The 22,721-nt window shown below is 41.3% G+C and overlaps 1 protein-coding gene across 2 annotated transcripts in view; it reads right to left on the bottom strand.

Moving 5' to 3' along the window:
• znf385d (zinc finger protein 385D) overlaps positions 1-22,498 on the bottom strand; it is an 83,665-nt gene extending 61,167 nt beyond the window's left edge. For both annotated transcript variants that reach the window (XM_034211485.1, XM_034211486.1), the window contains exons 1-2: positions 22,250-22,498; positions 14,431-14,573 (exon numbers count right to left, since the gene is read on the bottom strand). In XM_034211485.1, coding sequence (XP_034067376.1) covers positions 14,431-14,573; positions 22,250-22,271 — 165 coding nt within the window. In that variant the 5' untranslated portion in view covers positions 22,272-22,498. The remainder of the gene's footprint in view (positions 1-14,430; positions 14,574-22,249) is intronic.
• Between the last annotated feature and the right edge of the window lie 223 nt (positions 22,499-22,721).

The following is a 22,721-nucleotide window of genomic DNA, read 5'->3' as shown; positions in this document are numbered from 1 at the left end:
TTCATTAAAGTTAGTATTCGTTAGCTTCACCTAATGCATGAAAAGTTTGCTGAGCACGCATGCTCTTTATCAACACTCCCTGATTTTCATTTATTTAGTTTTACATATTAATGCATATTATCTGCTACAGAAAAGCCTACAGAGGATACAAACTCATCAACTCCACTCGAGGGGCTTCCCTTCTGGTTCTGTGTGCTCCTCAAAGTGCAACACAACGACATTTATTACATTTTCTCTACATGGATTTCCCAAGGCAAAGCTAGGAATTCAAACTAACTTTTAGCCCACTTTCCTCAACTCCAAAGCGGCTTCCAACTTCTTAACAGGACTTTGCAGCAGAAATGATTTATGGTTGACCCTCGTTTGAGTTCTCTGAGCACACAGGGGACAGATTTGTGTAAGACAAAAAATGCTACTCGTGAGAACAATAGGTAAAAAATAGCTTTACAGAGCGGAAGTATCACTGTGGACAAGCAGGGTGTGTCCATAGACCTCATATGCCTCATCAAAACCATGACTTAGTCCTGAGAGTATGTCACTCTCATTAATCCTTGGGTCAACCCTGTCTCCGTTCAAAAAGACACAGTTGAATTCTCCCTCTGGGACCGGTGTGCTTTTCATTATGGGAACAATGGTGTTGCAGGTGCGAACTCCTTGCACTCACGCTCCAGCTGGTTTTGTTTTGACATTAAAACACGGCACAACGCACACACACAAAGTTAAGGAGATTACTGAGGGACAGATTTCAGAGACAGAGTATGTTCAGCTCTGGGAAAGTCACACAGCTGTCTTTAAGGGTAATAGCACATGGCATGTGTTTGCAATGTGCAGTTTGTTATATTTCACTGATATAAACATTTCTTTCAGGCAGAAACAATTCCCGGATGAGTTAAGCCTCAATGGGCAAAGACAAACCACAACTTTTCTGGCTAAGTAGCGGCAGGCCTCCAGTGAGACGGGCTGTTAACGTGAGAGAGAAGAAGATAATAATATGAACATGAACTACTCTTCCTGTAAACATCCAAATTGAACCCAGCCATAATATCACAACGTCATCCAGGGCAATCATTTCCCAACTCTTTGGCTTGTGAGCTTTTAAAGGAAAGAGATGTTGACTAACAACCCTTTGTCACGGTTTGAATAAAAGAGTGATGTTTAATAATTTTCAGCAGCCTGACAAGGTAAAACCATCCGGTATTTCAGTAGTGAGACAAAAATATTACTTATGATCTTGCCAATTGATGAGTTTCAGGTTTTTTCGTGCAAACTAAAGCCTTTAGATGTGAAGGAAGCAAAACGTTCTTCAATATGATCGGAACGGCTTTCACTCGTGGAGCAGTTTTACATAATTCTTACTTTCTTTAATTATCTGCACTTTTGTGTTTGGTAGGAAATATACACACATTTTGACATCTGACAGTAAAGTGTATTTAACTGTTAACTAGACTGGAGTGTGTTGTCTAATCTAGAGTAATGTTACCTAATGTGAGTTCTATTTTAATTGCATCCACTCAGCAGGGGTTTAACCACAATTGGCCCTAAACTTAACAAACTCTGGCTATTTGTAATTCTCATGTGCATTCAGATGAGTTTTAAATGAACTACAGATGGCAGTTTCTATAAACCTCAAAATATATGCATGTTGTCTAGGTCCGCTGCTTTTAAAGTTGTTTACAGAAATGCTGCTCATCCTTCTCTCACAAACTTAAAATCAAATAAAGTGCTGCTTTTAACGACAAAATACATTCTTGAATCTTTAAATTGAGTTGTTTTCCCCATTTTAGGATGAGCAGATGGGGATTTAAAGCTGACATATTTTTGTTATCGCCTCAAAGAACCTCAAGCACATGGCAAATAAGCAAAAACAGATTGTTTCTATCTTCCATTCCTCTCCTACATCCAAGCCTCTAACTATGTGCACTAAAACACAGGAGAGAAACAAATACACATCACTGTCCTTCAACTCAAACCTGTGTTCATCAGTTATGCACCGTGGTTGACATTTCACGGAATTCAAACACCCAGAGGAGTTTTAAAGTTGTTATGCTGACTGGTGTGGAGTACCAGTAGGTCACAGAGACAAGGATGACACACTGGACTGTAGCATCGGCACAACTCGCCTGGGAAGCTGGCTCTAAGCTCCTCCATAAAAAATCATCTTGAGCTCCCCACTATTATCTCTGCATTCCACAGGAGAGAGCGCGGAGAGCTGGCAGCTATCCAGGGAGAGTGAAATATTATCGTGGGAGAACACATAGAGACGAGCTCCGCCAACATAAAGCTTCCACTCAGTTCAGGGGGTTAAAAAGCCCCAGAGCACGGGCTAAATGATAAGGGCCGCCGCGCTGCACATTAGACAGATATCCACTCCACTCCACTCCAGCAGGTGTGACTCGCTGGAGGGGAGCAGCGTGGTGGTCCCGCTCGCTCTAAAGCTTTGATCATTTCCTGTCGTTTGGTGCACTCGCACGCTTTCCACTGGGATACATTTTATTGAGTCCATCAGATGTTTATGGGACATGTGTAAATCAAATGAGAGTATGCAAAGCAGCCCCGACTCGTCCTTTGTTCTTTTTTATTGTATCTTCACACAGAGCATGATTTGGGTGATCATTCTTCATTTAAAGTCAACATTAAAAGTAAAAAATAAATATAAAAAGCTGAAGGGAAGAAGGAGCTGCTGGTTCATAGTTGTACCATGCTGGATCCTTTTTTAAAGATTGTACTTAGATGATATCCAACTAAACGGAATAGTCTCTTCGATAATGTAACAATACCATAGGTATCGGATAATAACTTTTTGACGTTATTGTAAGACAAATTGAAATGATAATATTGCTTCCAGTTTTAATCACTTCATCTCTAGGTGTTACGGCTATAGGCGTGTTGACAACAGCCCATTCACATATCCAGCAGAAAAACAGCAACATTAGCCCTCATTTGGAGTGGGAATCTCTAGATTTTCAGCTGCAATTCAAAAGGTCATATCATCGGATAAATACAGATGATGAGAACATTGAGCGAGAACTAAAGCAGTAATGTTGAGGGCTTTAAAATCAATCGTAGAGCAGAAAGATGCTAAAATGCTTCAAAGAGCCGAGAGAAGCAGCCGAGTCAAGTGATAATTATTACAAATGTTCACCTTACATATTGTCAATATATAAACACATCTCAAATACATGATAAACTGTTTTTGGCGGTTTTTTTGGGCCCTTTGGTAATTGGCCATCCCATAATACTACAATACAGATGGGCCTCAGCTTATGTTGCTATGGAGAGCTTTGGACACAGGTGCAGATGAAACTTCACGCTGAAAAACTCACCAACTGTTTCTTTTCTGACCCGTAAAACAAGGTTAATCTCACCTACAGAGCTCAACTGTTCCTTCAAACAGCCATCAATGAGCCCATCATCTGACTGACAGTAAACACCTCGGGGATTTGATACTTGGAAGTGCTCCACTGTCACCTTACATCGACCATGGACAAACCAATGGGATATTTACTTTTAGTGCCGTGAACGCACAATAGGATTCCTCTGGCTTCACTGCGTTATGTGCTTTGTCGAAAAGCACATTACAGCCATCGAAGCTAACATTGACTTAGCGAGGGTGGGTACACATTTAAATGGACTGTGATGCTGTCGTGGGAGCACACGGAGGCCTCTATGTCATTGCTGCTGCAGGACTACAAAGCAATTTCCCAGCGTGCAGATCTGCGCACAGAATCGATAAATCACATTCCTGATTACTCTGCAGGGGGAAATGGAGGTTGTATTGTTTCTTCAAGACAAATGTAAGCTCCGGGCAAGATAGATCTTATTTTCCGGGCCAAAGAAAGACACACACACGCACACACTCACACACACAAACACACACCTCGACCACTCTGTTAAACTGAAAACTACTTTTGCCCCGTTCACTTTTCCCTGTCATTACACTCCAAAACTCAGCCGTTCCTGTTGAGCTCTCCCTCTTTTCCTCCCCTTTTTCTTCTCTCGTTTGCTCCATTTCTTTCGAGGTGGCAATCTCAATAACTCTTCCACGACTGAATCAATTGAAAGTTGCAGAGCAATCCAAAAAGTTCTTCAAAGCTCTCGTTCTGTTTCTTTCCCCATTTCTTTCCCCTTTCCTCTTTGCTGTAAATTAACTTTAAGGCATCCTCAACACATTGAGTTTCAAATCAGGTCAACAGCAACACAGCATACACAGTATACAGTAGGTTTAGGTTCCCAGGTATCAGACGGAGGGGCTTTTTTAGAGGACACAATATTCAGATTTTCAGGTTCATAACTGTATGTGGTGTCTCTACTTTGACATGTTTACATACTTTAACGTTCGAAAAGGTCTTTATTGTTCTCATACTGCCTGTGCTGGATCGCCTCTTTTCACCCTCTGTCTGAAACCAGAGCCCAGTCTGCTCCGATTGGTTAGCTGGTCGGCACTGTTGTGATTGGTCAACCTCTTAGAGTTGTCCCGCCTCTTTGCCTATCAAATACAATGTGTTGGAGCGCTGACCAATAGAAGCGCAAGTGTTACATAGTGATTTCATTATGTTATGGAAGTAAACAAAGGAGTCCAATGGAGGCGTTTCAGGCAGGCGGGGCTGAGTGTGTGGGAAGGCTCGTTTAAAGGTTTCAATATGAGTGAGGCTAGTTGTTTAACTCCTCAATTTTGCACTCTATGCCCTTTTTTGTTTATGTACAAGCGCCCTAAATGCCTGAAGTTGAAAAGATGTATGATGAATAAAGGATGAATAGTGTTCAATGTTGCTGGATACCCAGAGCTATATGACTAAACAACACGGTATTTACCATGATAAAAACAGTAGTCCTTGAGGGAGTGTGGTACTTGAGATTTCCTTCATTCAAAATGTTCTATTAAATAAAAGCTACCATTCACTTTATGTTTTTCTGTCAAGCTTACCTCGTTGGTAAAACATTTTGAAATAATTCTGTCCGATCTGAGCGCCTTCAACAACATAAAAAGGCAGAGAGATTCGCCTCGCGTTTTCAACCTGCAAAACCCATTCTCACTTTTTCTGTTGCTTGGTATTCTGATGTTAGCGTTCAATTTTGATGATTAAGTTCACGGATTTCACTCCGGTTGCAGGATTAATTTGCTCATTATACGTTGAGAAAATACATTGAATTCCTAACGGCAGGGAAGTAATACATTGTGACAGGTTGGTCATCATTTCTCGTTCTTGGCTGCTCTTAATCCACATTCTGTCCCTAAAAAAAGAAATAAAGCAAACATTGAATCTATTCCCTAATCATATGAAAACAAATGAGGAATGTTATGTTAGACAGAGCCCGAAAACTGTGATTGCAACAGACATGTTTGATTAATTTCATCAAGATCTGTCACTGATATATTTATCAACAGGACAAGCCGAGGTGCTGCCATAAATGAATATAAGGCCACTGACTCTGATGTGTCCAACTAAGGCCTACATGTTTATTACATTCTCCACAATAGAATATTATATTACACTGACATGCACACTTGCACATAGACTTTTATAAATATTTATCCATCCATCCATCCATCCATCTTCTCCCGCTTATCCGTGGTCGGGTCGCGGGGGTAGCAGTTCCAGCAGAGAGCCCCAAACTTTCTTTTCCCTGGCGACATCAACCAGCTCTGACTGGGGGATCCCAAGGCGCTCCCAGGCCAGCGAAGAGATATAATCCCTCCACCTGGTCCTAGGTCTACCCCTTGGTCTCTTCCCAGCTGGACGTGCCTGGAACACCTCCCTAGGGAGGCGCCCAGGTGGCATCCTAACTAGGTGCCCGAACCACCTCAACTGGCTCCTTTCGACGCGAAGGAGGAGCTGCTCAACTCCGAGTCCCTCCCTGATGACCGAACTTCTCACCTTATCCCTAAGGGAGACACCAGCCACCCTGCGGAGAAAACCCATCTCGGCCGCTTGTATCCGCAATCTCGTTCTTTCGGTCATGACCCATCCTTCATGACCATAGGTGAGGGTAGGAACGAAAATGGCCCGGTAGACAGAGAGCTTTGCCTTCTGGCTCAGCTCCCTTTTCGTCACAACGGTGCGGTAAAGCGACTGCAGTACCGCTCCCGCTGCTCCGATTCTCCGGCCCATCTCACGCTCCATTGTTCCCTCACTCGAGAACAAGACCCTGAGATACTTGAACTCCTTCACTTGGGGTAAGGACTCATTCCCTACTTGAAGTGGACAGTCCATCGGTTTCCTGCTGAATAAATATTTATCAAATTCATAATTATTCACATATGTATTTATGCCCCATTACATTGTTACATTACATTGTACATTTATTTATTATGTTGCTGCTTTGATACCTGCATTTTCTATGAGGATTAATAAGGTTTATTTTTTATCTTATCTTAAACTGTGAAAATTAGGCAATGGAAAATCTAAAGTAAGTCAAGTTTAGATTTCTAATAGAGATATTCATGTGAATATTCTGTTATCTTCATCTTGCTTTGTGTGTTTTTTAAGAGAAGGAAAGTGTGATAAAAATGCAGCCTGTTTTTCTATTTATTCCATCAACATATGTTCACCACATTTAATTTACTCATTCATGTAAGTTATTAATTTGTGCACACTTCAAATTATGCTCATGTGCCTCTTAATTATCTTTGAGGTGTTTTTCTACACCTGATCGCAGTCCAACTATGGTTCGTTCAACGGATCCTAGGTGGGAGAAGTACTTGAGTTAAAGGAGAAGTGCCAGAGTGTAGAAATACTCTGTTACAAGTAAAAGTCCTGCAATCAAAAATATTACTCAAGTAAAAGTACAAAAGTAATAACATAAAAATATAATCATAGCACCAAAAGTAAAAGTACTCATTATGCAGATTGATCAATTTCAGAATAATTTATATTATATGTTTTTTTATTATAATTTGTTACGGCTGCTGCCTTCCTGGTCGTCTGAGTGTTTTCAGCTGTGTGTGTTCTATGTAAATGAGCTGTGCGGTTGCCCTCCCATCATTGGCTGCCATCTCCTGGTCCGCCCCTGAAGATTGCGATTGGACCACGCCGGGCCCGACGCATTCCAATCGCAGCGCACAGGCGGCGCACACCTGCTGGGGAGGAGTACAAAGGCGGCGGGGACTGAGATCATTCGGGAGGCTCTGACATGTGGACAGACGCCTCTCGCTACTTGCTCTTAGAGAATTCTGTTAACTGTGGTTAAACTTGTGTGATTAGTAGTGTCTAGAGTAGCTTAGTTAGTGTTTAGAGTAGCTTAGGATTTTGTGACTGTTGCCTTTTAGTTTAGCTGTGTTTTGTGTAGATTATTTGGGTAGTTGTACCACTTTTAAAGTGAGGTTTTTGTTTCGTTCTCTATTTAGTATATTAGTATTTATTTTCCCTGTATGCCATTAGACTCCTTTTTGTTAGAGTCCTCCCTTTGTTTGGTTATTTGTCAACCTGTGCTCTTTTGGCCTTTTTTGTTGTTCCAGGCTGCATGCCTGCCATTTTGTTACACCCTGGTATAATAAAGCCATTTATAATTATTACCAATCCCATTCTGGTTGTGATGCTTCCCTTTGGTTCCTCTAGCCCAGTAGGGAACGTAATACATGGGGGCTCATCCGGGATACATTAATTAATTCCTGGGGTTATAGGTGGTATTTATATAGCTTAAAACAATTTGGTAAGGTTGTGTGCAGTTTTAGCTGAGTATGGCACTTTTCGATTTTGAGTCTTTTGTTGTCTGTCCTTCATATGAGCAGTTGGATCAGTGTCGTAAAGACGACTTATTTGAGATTGCGCAACATTTTGGTCTCACAGTGGCAAAACAATTATTAAAAAAAGAATTGAAGGCTTTAGTAGTGGATGAGTTGGTGGAAAGGGGTTTGCTGGTGCTGCCTGCACAAGCTGAGCTCACTGTGCCTAATGTCCTTGCTAAGGGAGAGGGTAGTGACAGCGAGGGGAGCGAGCAGTGTCAAGCACCGTCCGCGCCGCCTCGCTATAGTCCACCGTCTCCTGGTAGTCTAGATTCCCGGGAAGAGAGTAGACTCAAGGTCCGTCTCGCACGGCTTCAGTTGGAGGCTAAAGACAGGGAGCAAGACAGGCAGTTCCAGTTAGAAATAAGAAAGCTGGAAATCGACAAGGAAGTCCGGATACGTCAGCTGGAGCTAGACTCCGAGCTGCGCGCCTCCGGTGCTTTTGGCCATGTCGGAGGAAGCCTTCCACTTTCTTCTCATCCACCTGCTTTCAACGTGAGTAAAAATATCTCGTTAGTGCCGGTTTTCTCTGAGACTGAAGTGGATGCGTATTTTGGTGCGTTCGAGCGCATTGCTACAGCGTTGCGGTGGCCGGCTGAAGTTTGGGCTCTGATGGCAACGTGCAAATTATATGGAAAAGCTCAGGAAGCAGTTGGGGCTCTCACGTTAGAGGACAGCCTGCAGTATGACTCAGTGAAGGTTGCCATCCTCCGAGTGTATGAGTTAGTCCCTGAAGCTTACCGGCAAAAGTTTAGACACTATAGGAAGGGTCCTGATCAAACGCACGTAGAGTTCGCTAGGAAAAAGGGAATGTTGTTCGCTAAGTGGATTGCCTCATGTAATGCTACAGATTATTCTTCTCTGAAGGAATTGATTATGTTGGAGGAGTTTAAGAGATGTTTGCCCAATCGCATTGTTATGTATGTGAATGAACAGAAGGTAAACTCTCTCTCTGCTGCTGCTGTGTTAGCCGATGAGTATGTGTTAACGCATAAATCTGTGTTTTCCCCTGTATCTACTGAGAGGTCACGCGGTGTGTCTGCCACACCATTTACTCAGCCATCAAATGTGTATGATGTAACAAGAGAGAGGAGGGAGTGTTTTTACTGTCACCAACTTGGACATGTCATCGCCAACTGTGCAGCGCTGAAGCGTAAAGAACAGCGGCAGAATATGTCCCCGCCAAAAGGTATTGGCCTGATTACCCATACCCGTGCACAGGCGAATAAAAGTGTTCCTGATGTCCCATTGTCTGATCCTGTGATTGTGCCGGTGCCTTCAGATTAAGCTGTGTCCGAGGAGAAGCCAGAAATTGTGGCTCCTCCTCGTGAGGATGTCGTGAGACAAGCGCAACACGCCGGCTCAGACAAGCCTCTCGACTTTTCGACTCTCCCGGTAACCCGAGAACGTCAGCTCGTTTATCGGATCCTAGTGTTGGTGTTAGCTCTACAACATGTTAAGATTCATGTTGGACCCAGCCTTTGGCCAATTGTGGTGTTTACCTGTTACGACCCCTTCATATTCTGCCCTAGCGTGTCCAAGCACAATCAGCGTCTCCTGCAATGGGCTCTGATTGTGCGGGACTACAACAGTAGACACCCGTCATTAAAGGGCTCAGAGAATGTGTTGGCCGATGCTTTGTCCAGGTTGAGTTTGTGATGTTAGTGTGTGTTATTACTTAATGTAGTGTGTGTGTGAATAACACACACTAACATCACAAACTCAACCTGGACAAAGCATCGGTTTGCAACTTATTAGGTAGGGTTGTTTAGTGATGTTAGAATGTGTGTTAGGAGTTTCGTTAGTGTGTTTAGTTTCACAAAACCTGTGGGTTTGTGTTTTAAGGGGGGGAGGGTTACGGCTGCTGCCTTCCTGGTCATCGGAGTGTTTTCAGCTGTGTGTGTTCTATGTAAATGAGCTGTGTGGTTGCCCTCCCGTCATTGACTGCCATCTCCTGGTCCGCCCCTGAAGATTGCAATTGGAGCACGCCGGGCCCGAAGCACTCTAATCGCAGCGCACAGCCGGCGCACACCTGCTGGGGAGGAGTACAAAGGCGGCGGGGACTGAGATCATTCGGGAGGCTCTGACATGTGGACAGACGCCTCTCGCTACTTGCTCTTAGAGAATTCTGTTAACTGTGGTTAAACTTGTGTGATTAGTAGTGTCTAGAGTAGCTTAGTTAGAGTGTAGAGTAGTTTAGTTAGTGTTTAGAGTAGCTTAGGATTTTGTGACTGTTGCCTTTTAGTTTAGCTGTGTTTTGTGTAGATTCTTTGGGTAGTTGTACCACTTTTAAAGTGAGGTTTTTGTTTCGTTCTCTATTTAGTATATTAGTATTTATTTTCCCTGTATGCCATTAGACTCCTTTTGTTAGAGTCCTCCCTTTGTTTGGTTATTTGTCAACCTGTGCTCTTTTGGCCTTTTTTGTTGTTCCAGGCTGCATGCCTGCCATTTTGTTACACCCTGGTATAATAAAGCCATTTATAATTATTACCAATCCCATTCTGGTTGTGATGCTTCCCTTTGGTTCCTCTAGCCCAGTAGGGAACGTAATATAATTATTGATGCATTAAAGAGTTATCAAAGCTGGTAAAGGTGCAGCCAACTTTAATTACTTTGTATACTGCACAGTACCTTTACTCAGTTACTTTACTCCAGGTGTTACTGAAGTCTTATTTAAGTGTTGATTATATTTCACAACATTAATCCAAGTAAAGTAACTAAAGGTACAACATTAATGTAGTGGAGTAAAAGAACACCATTTACCTCTGAATTGTAGTGGAGTAGAAGTACAAAGTAGCATAACATTGAAAGTACAAGTTCGTACTTGAGTAAATGTACTTAGTTACTTCCCACCTCTGGGCTGGTTTTGAAAACACACACAAATCAGATCAAGAACAAGCCTCAAAGTCACGGGACGATCCTGCAGAGTTTAGAGAATTGCGACAATGAACAGATCTAAAGGAGGCTGCAGAGAAAATACTGCATGAAGCGTTTTATTAGCCCAGCCTATTTAATTTCTATTTGTAGGAAGTTTGGAACAATCAGGACTCTTCCTAGTGCTGAACAAACCAGGGAGACGGGCCGCTGTAAGAGCGCTGGCCGGGATCCTAAAGGATTCTCAGACCGTGAAAAACAAGATTATCTGGTCTGATGAAACCAATATCGAACAGTTTGGCCTGAATTCTAAACGTCCCGTCTGGATGAAACAAGAGTAAAATAGTGACGCATAGTGGTGGCAACATCATGACTACATTTATATCTGTAACCTAATTGTTGCATACCCATTTTAAGCCAAACCATGATCTTTATTTCTAAACTGGAGCCTCCAGAAAGACCTTTTTACTCCCGTGTGTCTCTGAGCACATGCAGTTACATGCATGAAGGGTTTTTTTATGTCTTGAATTAACAGGCCCGCCAGGGACAAAAGAGAGAGGGAGAGAGAACATGCAGTTGGATAACAAAAAGTCTTTCTTTCCCTCCGGCTAAAGACTTCCTTGAAGTGTCAGTCACTGCGTCCAGAACAGGATTGCACTACAGCTCGACAAGAGACTTTGCTATTAGTCCCATTTCATGCAGGTGTGGACACGCACACACTTTTAGTATTCTCTATTTTTCTTTTGCACCACAAGTGAAAAACACATCCAATAATGTGAGTGTTGCTGGGATGAAGTGTGCTGTTATTGTGTTAATGGAAGAACTGTCATCATATATAGGAGTATTTCATGTTGTTTTATAATAAGAGTGTAAATGTTTATTGAGCCCTGAGGGCACGTAAGCATGTCTGACCTCATCTCCAGCAGATATTAAGAGTGTGCCGTCAGTGGGAGTTCAGATGGAAACTAACTTCAGCCGTAAATCACAGTCTGCTGCAGTCAATCGAACAGCTGTTTGGTTTCTGTGTGCAATTATAATCAGAGATCTGCATTTTCTGATACACTGCTTGACTGAAGCCATATTACCCATATGTGGAGGCAGAAAGAACGTTTTTTGTTAAAGTCAAGAAAGTTATTTGCATACTTTAATCTTGAGGATATTTTAGTAATTCCACTTGGCCTGCTCGATTTATAGTTGAAAACAAATGTTACATTCAACGGTACAAACCCTAAATATATCCCTACAATTTTTGCTTTTATGTTTTGTTTTTTAATCCTTTCTTCTTGTTTTCTTCCCTTCTGTCTTTCTTTCTTCATGTGTTGATTTCCTTCAATCCTTTTTTAGCTTTTTTTCTCAGATGTTTAACTTCCTGGCTTTCTTTTCTTATATTTTTCCTTATTTATTATCTTCTTCAATGGATCTGAAAGCCAACAAATCCTTGCAGATTCAAGGTTGTACTTTCACTTCAGGCACAATATGTTGCCACTAAGTTTGCTTTAACTTGACTCAATATTTGAGTCAAGGACTTTTCTCCTGTGGCACTGATTTGACATCTCAGCTCTTGGTTATAATACGATTTGTAAAACATATTTTCCCACCCATGAAACCACACATAACACATAAAGAGACACAACCCACAAGCTTGTTGTACCCTTAAAACAACGCCCTTACACTGGTTTTAAAAGTGCTGATAAAGTGGAAGCCCGCAGAGTGTAAACCAATAAATTATGTTTGAAACCAGAGGCTGGTGTCAACTTGTGCTTTTACAACTGATTATAAATAAATCAGGAGCTGTGAGAAAGTTTGAGAGAATAAGCGACAAAAAGGAAAACAGAGAGAGAATGAGAGGAAAGTGCAAGAATGCTGTGTGTGTGTGTGTTTGTGTGTGTGACAGAGAATGAGAGGTGATTACTTTGTGTTAATCTAGTATCAGCTTTCCACCACTTGGAGGCTTCCCAGTGTATTACTCATTATCCGAAGACAAGTCTATTAAATACAGATTAGACGGGGCGAGAGAAGGGACCAGTATTCCTGACATTTCTCACAAAACATCTATCATCAAGGGTTATCTGGGGTTCTCGCCTTGATGTCCCCACTTTTCTTTTTGTTCCTTCATGTGTGTTTTTTCCCTCACTCTTATCCAGCTGTGCTCCATATTTCAACCCGTTTTTTCCAACAGATTTTAAATTGAGCTATCCATGTAATTCATTCAAACGAAGACACTGAACAAAAAAAGCTTTTAGACTTTTATCTGTCAGGGTTTTTCTTTTTACCAGGAGTCATCATGTTGTTTTGATGGCCTTGAAGGATTGAGCTGCACATGGCCAGATATTTCTTCATATTTCTGCTTTTAAAAGAAGAATCAATAGATCCATATGAGTGTACGTATGAGTCCTGGTACAGTAAGTGCATAGTGGATGAGTGCTCCATTTAAAAAGGTAGTGCCTCAACAATCGCAAATCCAATAAGGTCTGGCTAGCGTTGCATTTCAGAAAGCTGTTAACATCAGTTCTCGATTCTGGAGAAAGGGTCTAGTATAGAGTTTGTCTCCATGCCTGTTTAAAAAACAATGAGCTATAAGGGGAGTCTTTTAAATCTTTAAACATGATGCATCCTTTTCCACATCAACATAACGACATAGAAATGAATATATAACATTAATATTGCAACATCAACAATGAATCATGACAGAAAGGGATCGCTACTGTGTTCGGGGCTACACCGAGTTTATTATTTTCATAATCGACTAATCTGCAGACTATTTTTTTCCATTCATCAATTTCATCATCTGTAAAATGTTGGAAAATACAAAAAACAGGCCATCTTGATTTACCTGAATAGTGAATACACAATTAAAATGGCTTGTTCAAATCTGATTGAAAATGTGTTTAATACTCCAGAAGCTATGAAAAATGTGGCTTCCTTGCTTTAAAAATTACAATTATTCAGTCATTGTTTCAAATAATTGCTCATTGTCCTTAATTTCCAAACGGAGATTAGTGCAACATGGAGTATGTTTTACAAACGTTCATCGCTCTCAGAATGTCTTACAGAGATAAGGCTTACTTAGTCATTACTCCGTCTGCACATTTAAAATAAATGTTTTAGACTAGAGTAAATTGCCAACTGGCTTTCAGCAAAATATATTTCTGTATTGGGTTTAAATTAAAAACAGATGTGGAGATGAATAAGAAGATGAGTTGCATTCAGCAGCCATATTTCTTAAGATATAAATAACTATTAATGAGTTTTGGTCTTGGAGTCTAAAGACAGAGCTGTCAATACATCTCCAGAATAAAGTTGAATATGCAAACTGGCAGGAGAGTAAGTGCGCTATGAGAATAATTGCACATTTTCCACAAATGCGTCTCAGGAAAAACGATGTGTTTGCCATAATAGAAAAACACAGTAGAGACTTCTATATATTGCATACATATTTGCATAACAAAACATACTCTCAGATGGAAATGTACTCCTCTAAAGTGGATAGTCAGAACCATTACAAATATTCCTTTTATGTTTTTCTTTATAGTCTTGCATTAAAGTGTTCAAAGCATATTTAATTAGATGTACCCAGGCTAACAGAGAGTGCATTTTATATATATATATATTATTAAAAAAAAGAGAGATGCATGAACTTGACAAAATGAGGTTGAGGAAAGTCAGACCTCGATGCCTTGAAGCTGCTCTTTGTGTGCAGCGCTGAATCAGTGATAACGGTTTTAAATAAAGATGTCTCCAAATATGAATATTTCAGAGATATATTAGAAATAGATGTGGAATCATGAACATAAAGCAGCAGCAGATCATGTGACAAATAAGATGAGACTCACCGCGTTGAATCCTTGGAAGAGGCTGATGGCTGCGGCCGTATCCAATGGAAACGGGAAAAACTGCTTCATGCCCAGTGAGGTCTGGATGCCAGGCAGGGTGGGACGCACCAGGGTGGGCATGAGGCCATTTTGACATGTGTTACCTGTAGGAGGCAGAGCAAAGGCAACATATTGAAATGCAGATGGCAGCAGGAAACAAAGCTGAGCCGAAATCTTCCAAGTGAACCGTCAGAGTGTTTGTTTAGTCTGTAAAACAATGTGTCTCTGCACTGTGTAACATCTTATCTGTATTACTCATACATTCAAGTATGTAACTCCTCTGCTAACAAGGCAGACAAAGTATGCATACCTTACATTAGTTACAGCGTATTGATTTGATTTATATTAATACCAGGAGTAAAAACAACTTTTCAGATGTTCTACAGTGGGTTGAACCTCAGCTGGAGGCACGGAAATCCCCCAAATCTCCAATTTGGATGGTTTTAAAGCTTCAACACTGGAAAAACCTTGAACCTCATTCCTATTTGAGGATTTCCATCATTTAAAAGACATCGTTTTATAACAAGGTTTTTATTATCCACTTCGAGCGATAGAACTATTAACAAAGCACTAATATACTAATAAAGGGCTGGCTTATCTAAAGCCAGTTGAGTAGCACTTGAAATGTTTTTGCTCTATGAAACCTGATATACTTATATGATTCTGTTTTCCTCAAGTTTGTATTTTGTTGGTCGAACGCACTTATTGTAAGCCGCTTTGGATAAAAGCGTCAGCTAAATGCAATGCAATGCAATGTAATGTAATGTAATTATACATCACAAACTCCCAATACCTTCATTTTCTTTCCCTCATTTTTGGGTATATCTAGGCTTTTTCATGTCATTTATAATTTCTTTTAACATAATAATATCAACTGAAGGTCTATGTTTTCTGAGCTTTCCAAGGCTTTAAATAGCAGAGTTGCAAGCTCCAGAATAACTTGTCAGACCTGGGGTTGAGACTATACAAGGTCAAGAGTGAATTTCCATGCTCAAATAAATAAATAGAGATTTTGCACCTTTTTTCAGCATTTCTGTATGGTTTTATTTCAAAATATCAGTATATGACTACATAAATGTCTTTCTTTTCTTTACAAACTCTGAGAACTTAATTATTCATAGTTTATAGTTTTCATGCTTTGACGCTGAATGCCTGATGTTTGGACAAAATTAAAAAGGTCAATCTTTTCATCTCAGCTATTATTGAAGTATGTGTACATTCTAAAGTTTGTCAACCCGTTAACACCACGATTAGGAGAATGTTTCCATTGGCTCAAAGATTGTGTCTGTGATAAATTGACTTAAGACTCAAGAATTATGGATTTAGTTTCTTAAATCACAGTCAGACCCACATAATGCACTGGGAATAAATTGTAGATGCAGATGATAACTATGTGATACAGTGATGATGTTAATCTCTCCAAAACAGATGTTCTCATTCTGACTTGTCCCCACAAAGAGCTGATGTGGAATGACTGCAACGGGCAGTTTGTCTTCTGAGATGAGTTAATGGCAAAGCAGGCCAGGCCTTCACATCTCTAGGAAAAACAAAGTAAATACTTTTATTGTCATGTGAGTGCACCATGCCAGCAGAGCGCTTTAAAACCCACAATTGGAAACAGCACACGGCTGATTTCAACACTACAGGATGAAAAAAAGGCAAAGAAAACCGTCAGAGCCCTCCAAAACATTAGGAATTAAAGAAGCCATTTCACGAAGCTGTAATGAGAACCAGAGGGATGATTTTTTTATTGCTGCACATTTAACAACAGTGGAACTCTGGGCCAGCATGGCTCTAAAGCGCTGGCAGATACTGTATCAAACCGCCGTCTTGAGACAAATAAAAACACGGTTTGCCACGTTTTGGACCCCAGGCTACGGTAAGGGGTAAATAAAAGTCATAAACACAAGAGGAGAAAAGGGAGAAACCACAGACTGTCTCCCCTTCTCCCACTCTGTCTTCGCCTTCCAGTCGCGGAGCGCTGCCATCTGTTGGAAAAAGAACACATGCCGTCTCTGATGTGGAGGCACGTCTTGTCATTCTGTAGGGATCATCCAACCATGCCATCTCTCGACATGCCGGCCTGACGTCAACCCACAAGCACGCCTTACCACGCGCCGGCCAAATCCAGCACTCACGGCCCGACAGTCAAAACAGGCCGTTCAAACACACCAGGGCTGATGTGCGGGATTAGTCTGCAGCGAGATGAAGACTGACAAACTGAAATGTGAATTTTTACGATAGGGTCATGTTTGGTTTGCTGAGTGATAGGGGATGAAATATGATGTGTCATAACGACTGGAGTCCTTTATGAAAAAACATCACACAGAGATGATTAGTTTCACATTACAGTCTTAAGTGTTTTGTATTGACACTGTAGCCGCTTGAAGAAGTATCCTATTCAGACCCTAAGAATAAGCTTAAAACACTCCATATGAGTAGGCCTACTCATCTTGCACTTAAAATGTCCCTTCTGTAAAAGGAACATGGTTAGAAGTACATTGGGCCTTCTGTACCTTTTAAATAATAGTAACGTGATACTTTTTCTTTTTAATGTTGTACCTGGGCAAAGAAGAACTATTTAAACTACTTTCTTTTATCGTGTGTAGTTAGATTTTTAACAAAACATCACATTTTAAATGTTGATCATATGTTCTGAATAAAAAATATTCTACAACCGTGCTGGGAACAGATGTGTTTCTTGCACAATCCAGCATATATAATCCTGCCTATATTTCCCGCAAACTATACACACTTCATCCATTTCATGTGCAACTACAGTGACTCCATGTTTGGTTCTGAGAGCTGCTAAAATGAGGGTAACCCACATTCAAAACGGTGCCTGAACGCACCATGTGTAGACACAAGAGCACACATGGGCAATGAATATGCTATTCAGCACTGAATTAGTTTAGCAGGGATTGGAAGTAAACCACATTTGAGGACAAATTACAATTTTGATATAAAAGGCATCGTAGTTTTTCCCAAATGTTGTCACAATCTATTCAATACGTGTTGAGATATTTCCATCTGGACAAAAGAAGTGAACCCACTGAACCACAGGATCCAAAAAAGGCTGATAAAAAACTAACTGACTAAGAATAACTTTTATGAACTTTCTATCACAAGTCCTCACTTGCAGACGAAGAAAAGAAGAAATTGATCATTGCCATTCTTCGAGACACGATGCTGCATGGCTAAACAGCAACATTTGTAAAGCAAGTAGTTACTATAGTTGCCAAATAATATTGCGGTTTAAAGTATTGAAGGTTGGTGAAGGAGAAGTATACTATAGTTGTAAAATAGTGTTTGAGTAATACTTATACTTCCTCAATTTAATTGTCACTGGATTTAACCTCGTTCACCTCATATACCTTCCACCCCCCGTTCGAGGTAAAATAAGGCACACATATTTTTATTTTGTCTACCTTTGTAAAAGATAACACGCAACAATCGCAATCCAGAAAAACATGCCTGAACAAAAAGTCACATTCCAGCCTGCAGCAACAGTTTCAACGCTTTCAGCCTGATCATCTGTCATCACCAGCAAATCTGTGAAAAATAATATTAGGCAGAGCAGAGAAATTAGCCCTGGCTGCTATTCTGATCTTGGTCTCCACACGGACTTCAAGATGCTTCAACACTAATGCAGAAAAATCCTGTTACAGCAGGCTCTGGCACAGAAGCACAGATGGCAACCGTAATTATCACTTTGTTAGAGATTTCAATATTTGACTTGAGTTTGGCTTAAACATTTTAATATTTGAGTTCTGTGGCCTGCTTCTAAATGTTGACTCCGTCGACAGGATGCAGGGCCCCGTGTGGCCTGAGTCTCGACGGCATGCGCTGTCATCTACTTTGCATAGAGAGTGGCTCGGGAGAGTGAAAGGTCAGCAGGCGACAATCATTCAAATAACTGAAAAGAGACTGTCTGAGCAGCCTGGGAGTTAAGTGTGGAAATGTGGGAAAAAAGACAGTTTTGCCATTAGCCTAGTCTTATATTCAGTTTTTTAGTCAGGAACATTCATTTATCAAATCAAAGTAATCAAAACAAGTTCAAGCCAAACAAATAGAAATCATAAATTCAAATGACAGCCTGGTTATATGTCATTGCCCCATCTGTACCATGTCCCCCTGCACTCATTTCTTTACAGGCTCGTATCTGAGGGACAATTTCTCACTATGAGCTTCTCATGCAGCGACCGAGAGGAGGTATGTGGTGGTTAAAAGTGAAATGTGAGGTTGTGAAATGTTTGCCTATGTAAATTGTAGCCACAGATTTATTTAAAGCCACACAGAAAGCTCCAAAGAGTGCTTAAAACCAACAAACACCAGGAATTCCAATAGAAAATGTATCATAAAAATGTGATTTAACTGAAAGTGTGCTTCAGAAAGAATCAGCTGATTGCCTATTAAACACACAACCCCTCCTCTCTGTGTACTGCATGCATTGCTGGAATACTACTTTTTCTGCATTATCATTTAATTGCACGTGAATTAATTTCTAAATATGCACTATATAAGCATATTATTAAAATATTAAAAAACGGTTTTGTTCAATCCGATCTTGTCTGCATCAATTCCAGATACCACAGGCAGCTGTTTTTAGCAAAAAAGCCCGAAAACTACTCTATGCCCAGCACCACTTGTGAAAGTCAGGGACTAGCCTGTAAACATGTTGGCAGCTAAAGAGACAAAACAGAGCTGGAAGGAAAGTAAATTGCACTTACGGTCTTCACATCACCAGAGACATGTCTCTAAATGAATGTTAATGTTCCTCGATGTTTGCTGGATGTGTAAACAGTTTGCTAACACATTACCCATAACAAATTTATAAGGCATTAATATATTAAACGTATGTTTTCCAGCTTCTCTCAGAGTTGCCAAACGAAACAAAGTAACGCAGCTTTAAAAGCTCTTATCATGTCAGATGATATAATGCTTTAGGGGTGTATATTCTAAAACACAATTTTAATTAAATTACCACAAACCAGTTGACACAAACTGAACCTAGGGCTTTTTAAGATTGCTTTTCTGCCTGCTTTGCCCAGAAGTGTAACGATGCAAAAAAAAGATGAAATCTGACATCCAGAAACATTTGAAACAGATCAAAATTGATGAAAGTTTTTTACCCAGTGGCATTTGTTTATCCATTCTCTTTGAGGCTGTGTTTAATGATGCAGTTTATACAGTGTAAGACAATACGAGCAGTTCATTGGACAGGATGTGTGTACTGTACATCGGGGTGTGTTTCAGACTCGGCTGTCCTCTGCATTGCCCTTCCTGAAAGATTCCCTTATCGGGGCTGAAGCGCTTTTTACTCCTGCGGCATCATGTCGAGAGAGGGGGAGAGTTAAAATGATGTCTGGAGGACGCCGTCTGGCATTAATAATTAATCATCTTGCTCCGCTCTGCTCCACCGTCCGCCTCCTTTTAGTGTCCTGAACCTGGCTGCTCCCCCGATAAGATCTGCCCAGAGAGACTGAGAGTCCACACTGCCGGAGAGCCTCCAAATAAAAAGCTTGCTCTGGCACATAATTCCTTTTCCCTCAGCAAACATAAATCCAATTATTAGATAAATCTGAATTTCTCTGAAAGTAATTTGTATGCTGATGGCGCTTCAGATGTGATTAACACCTTTGTGTTTTCCTGGAGTGTGCTGATTGTATTCTGCGGCCCTTAGCATGCTCTGAGATCAGTACCACGCTTCCAGTGAGGAGGATAAGATCATTTCACCCCTATTAAATCGAACAAAGTGAGCAAAAATGACAGATTTAAAGCATTTTTTTTTGCTTTTAAGCTAAACTTTCACTGATTTTCCAATTAACCTTTACAGGATAAACTCTGTGTTCGTAAGAAATCCCATAAATCTCACAAGCGTGTGGCATACAGCATGCACTTTGCTCCGAGGTGCATAACTCCTCTCCAGATTAGCATACTGTAGCTTTTGCTGCTGTCATGACTGAGGCTCGCTAATAAACACAGCTGTCTCTGAACCAGACCCAAAAATCACTTCCTATGTACTCTGTAATCTGAGGTTAACCAAAAATATGTTTACGTGCCATTTAACGCCGACCACAAAGCCAGACACACCGGATCGTTTTCCTCCGGGCCCTCGACGAAACAACACTAATAGCTTGTATGATTGCAGCACCAACTAAAGACCTATTAGCCTGCTGGGTTACGGCTCTTTTTACGGCCTTCTTTTGATGTTTGCAAGAGGAGCATTTTCTTTTGATCTGTTTATATTCTTGTCCATTTTGGCATCGAGGTCAAGAGTCTCATGATATATCACCGGATAATAATTACTTTAACAAAAAACGTGTTCCAATTAGGTAGCAGCAATGCAGAGTTGCTGAACAAGCAGTGTTATTAATCTTTTAACAGATACCATCTATTTTCTCTCTGGAGTGCAGTGCGGTTGTGCACTAAGGATTCATAAATGTTAGAGCAATGCAGCTCCTGTACACAAACACAGTGACCTTTACTCCTCTTGTTGTTTGCTTCACATTGAGCCCTGGTGATAAGTTGGTTCTTTGTCAGACAAAAGAACGTATGAAAAGAAACATCACCAACTCTTCGTTTGATTTCAGGTTAAAAATGGGACAATGTCCAAACCCATCCATTCGTTGCTTTCCAGAAGCTGCGCACCTGACTGACGTCGGCGGTCGATTCTCAAAGGGCTGAAGCTGTCTCTGCACCTGACAGCTTATTCATTTATAAGCCACCAGCACCCCCCCCCCAACCCCCTCCTTCTCTGTGTATGGCATAACAAGAGAAAATCCTTCTCGCACTACAAGCCACAGTCTGTAACTTCAGATCACTTTAATCCCCGGGATGAAAAAGAAAAAAATTGTTTTTCATTTAACAAATCACCCCCTCAGAGCTCCGGATCCCTGTGTAATTATTCCTCCAATGTGACTGTAAACCAGCCGTGAGAAGAGCACTTGACGAGGAGCCACTCGCGCATTAAGTCTTCCTAAGCCTTCTCCAGTCTCCTCCATAAAAAACGAATGGAAGGGGCCTTTCCTTCGATTTCTGTAAATATACTATACAGATGAGAATATCAAGTGGCTCCCAGTGCTGCCATCTCTGATCTGACTTGAATTCCTACGAACAGTCAGCTGGTCACAATGAAATCCGAAGCTTGTATTCTCAGCAGCAACACCACCTGGGATTCAGTCCAATAAACCAGAACATGAGCAACACAAAGGGGGTTACCTGAGGAGCAGGTTCATTCAACAGTTTTGGGATTCCTCAGTGTGCAACTTCCCTGTAACATCACCCGGCTCCCCCATCCATCTTTTTTAGTTTCAAGAACAAGATACAGGCGGGCTGGAACCCCTTTACATCTAGGAGAGGGGGGAGTGTGCACTTATACTGTGCATTTGACTGTGATAAGCCGGTGTGTCCTTGGGCAAGACACTTCACCTGAACTTGCTCCTGTGGGTATTGTCCACAGTATCTGACCATTGCATGTATCATATATGTGTAATGTGTGTATCTGTAAAACGCTTTGAGTCATTGATAAAGCGCTATAATAAATGTAAGGAATTATTATTATTATTATAAAACCCATGCAGTGAACACATACACAAAATAACAGAATCTCCCTAGTGGGTAACTTCACACTGTTTTGCCTTTAATATAAACCAGCGCTTTTCCTGTTCATGCTCTCAGTAACCAGAACAAGTCAAAACAAACACTCTTAGATGGAGGAATCTGCGGACACACACGAGGATGAAATTATGCGTGTGAACACATATAAATAAAAACTCACCAAAAAACATGCTGCTCTCCATGACTCCTCAGGCTCTGGGATGTGCTGTATTTCCTCTCTGGTGCCTTGCCAGTGTGTGTGTGTCCATGGAAAGCAGCCTGGGCATGTCTCATACACTCCTCAGGGGTGTGTGTGTCTGTGCATGTGTGTTCAATCCAACTGCAGCGTCAATGGCCAGTCTGCGCTCTGCACGCCGCTGTCTGTGGACCTCCGTATCTGCCTCTCTCTCTCTCTCTCTCCTCGCTCTGGTCCTCCCTTGCTTGTCTCGTCCCCTCCTCTTTAGCTCCCCCTCCTCCTCCTCCTCCTCTGTCTTCCCCCTCTTCTGTCTTCCTCCTCCTCTCTGGCCCCTCCACACACTGGATCCCGTCGCTTCTTTCTTCCCTCCCTCCGAGGTGTCTATCTACACTTTCCAGCAACAGCCTCTTCTCCACAGTCGCCTATCTCTCCCTCTCTCTCTAGGTGTCTCATCATT

The sequence above is a fragment of the Gymnodraco acuticeps genome, unplaced genomic scaffold, assembly GCF_902827175.1.
Source record: "Gymnodraco acuticeps unplaced genomic scaffold, fGymAcu1.1, whole genome shotgun sequence".
NCBI lineage: Eukaryota > Metazoa > Chordata > Actinopteri > Perciformes > Bathydraconidae > Gymnodraco > Gymnodraco acuticeps.
The sequence above is the reverse complement of the archived record's forward strand: the minus strand, read 5'-3'. Positions and strand labels throughout refer to the sequence as shown.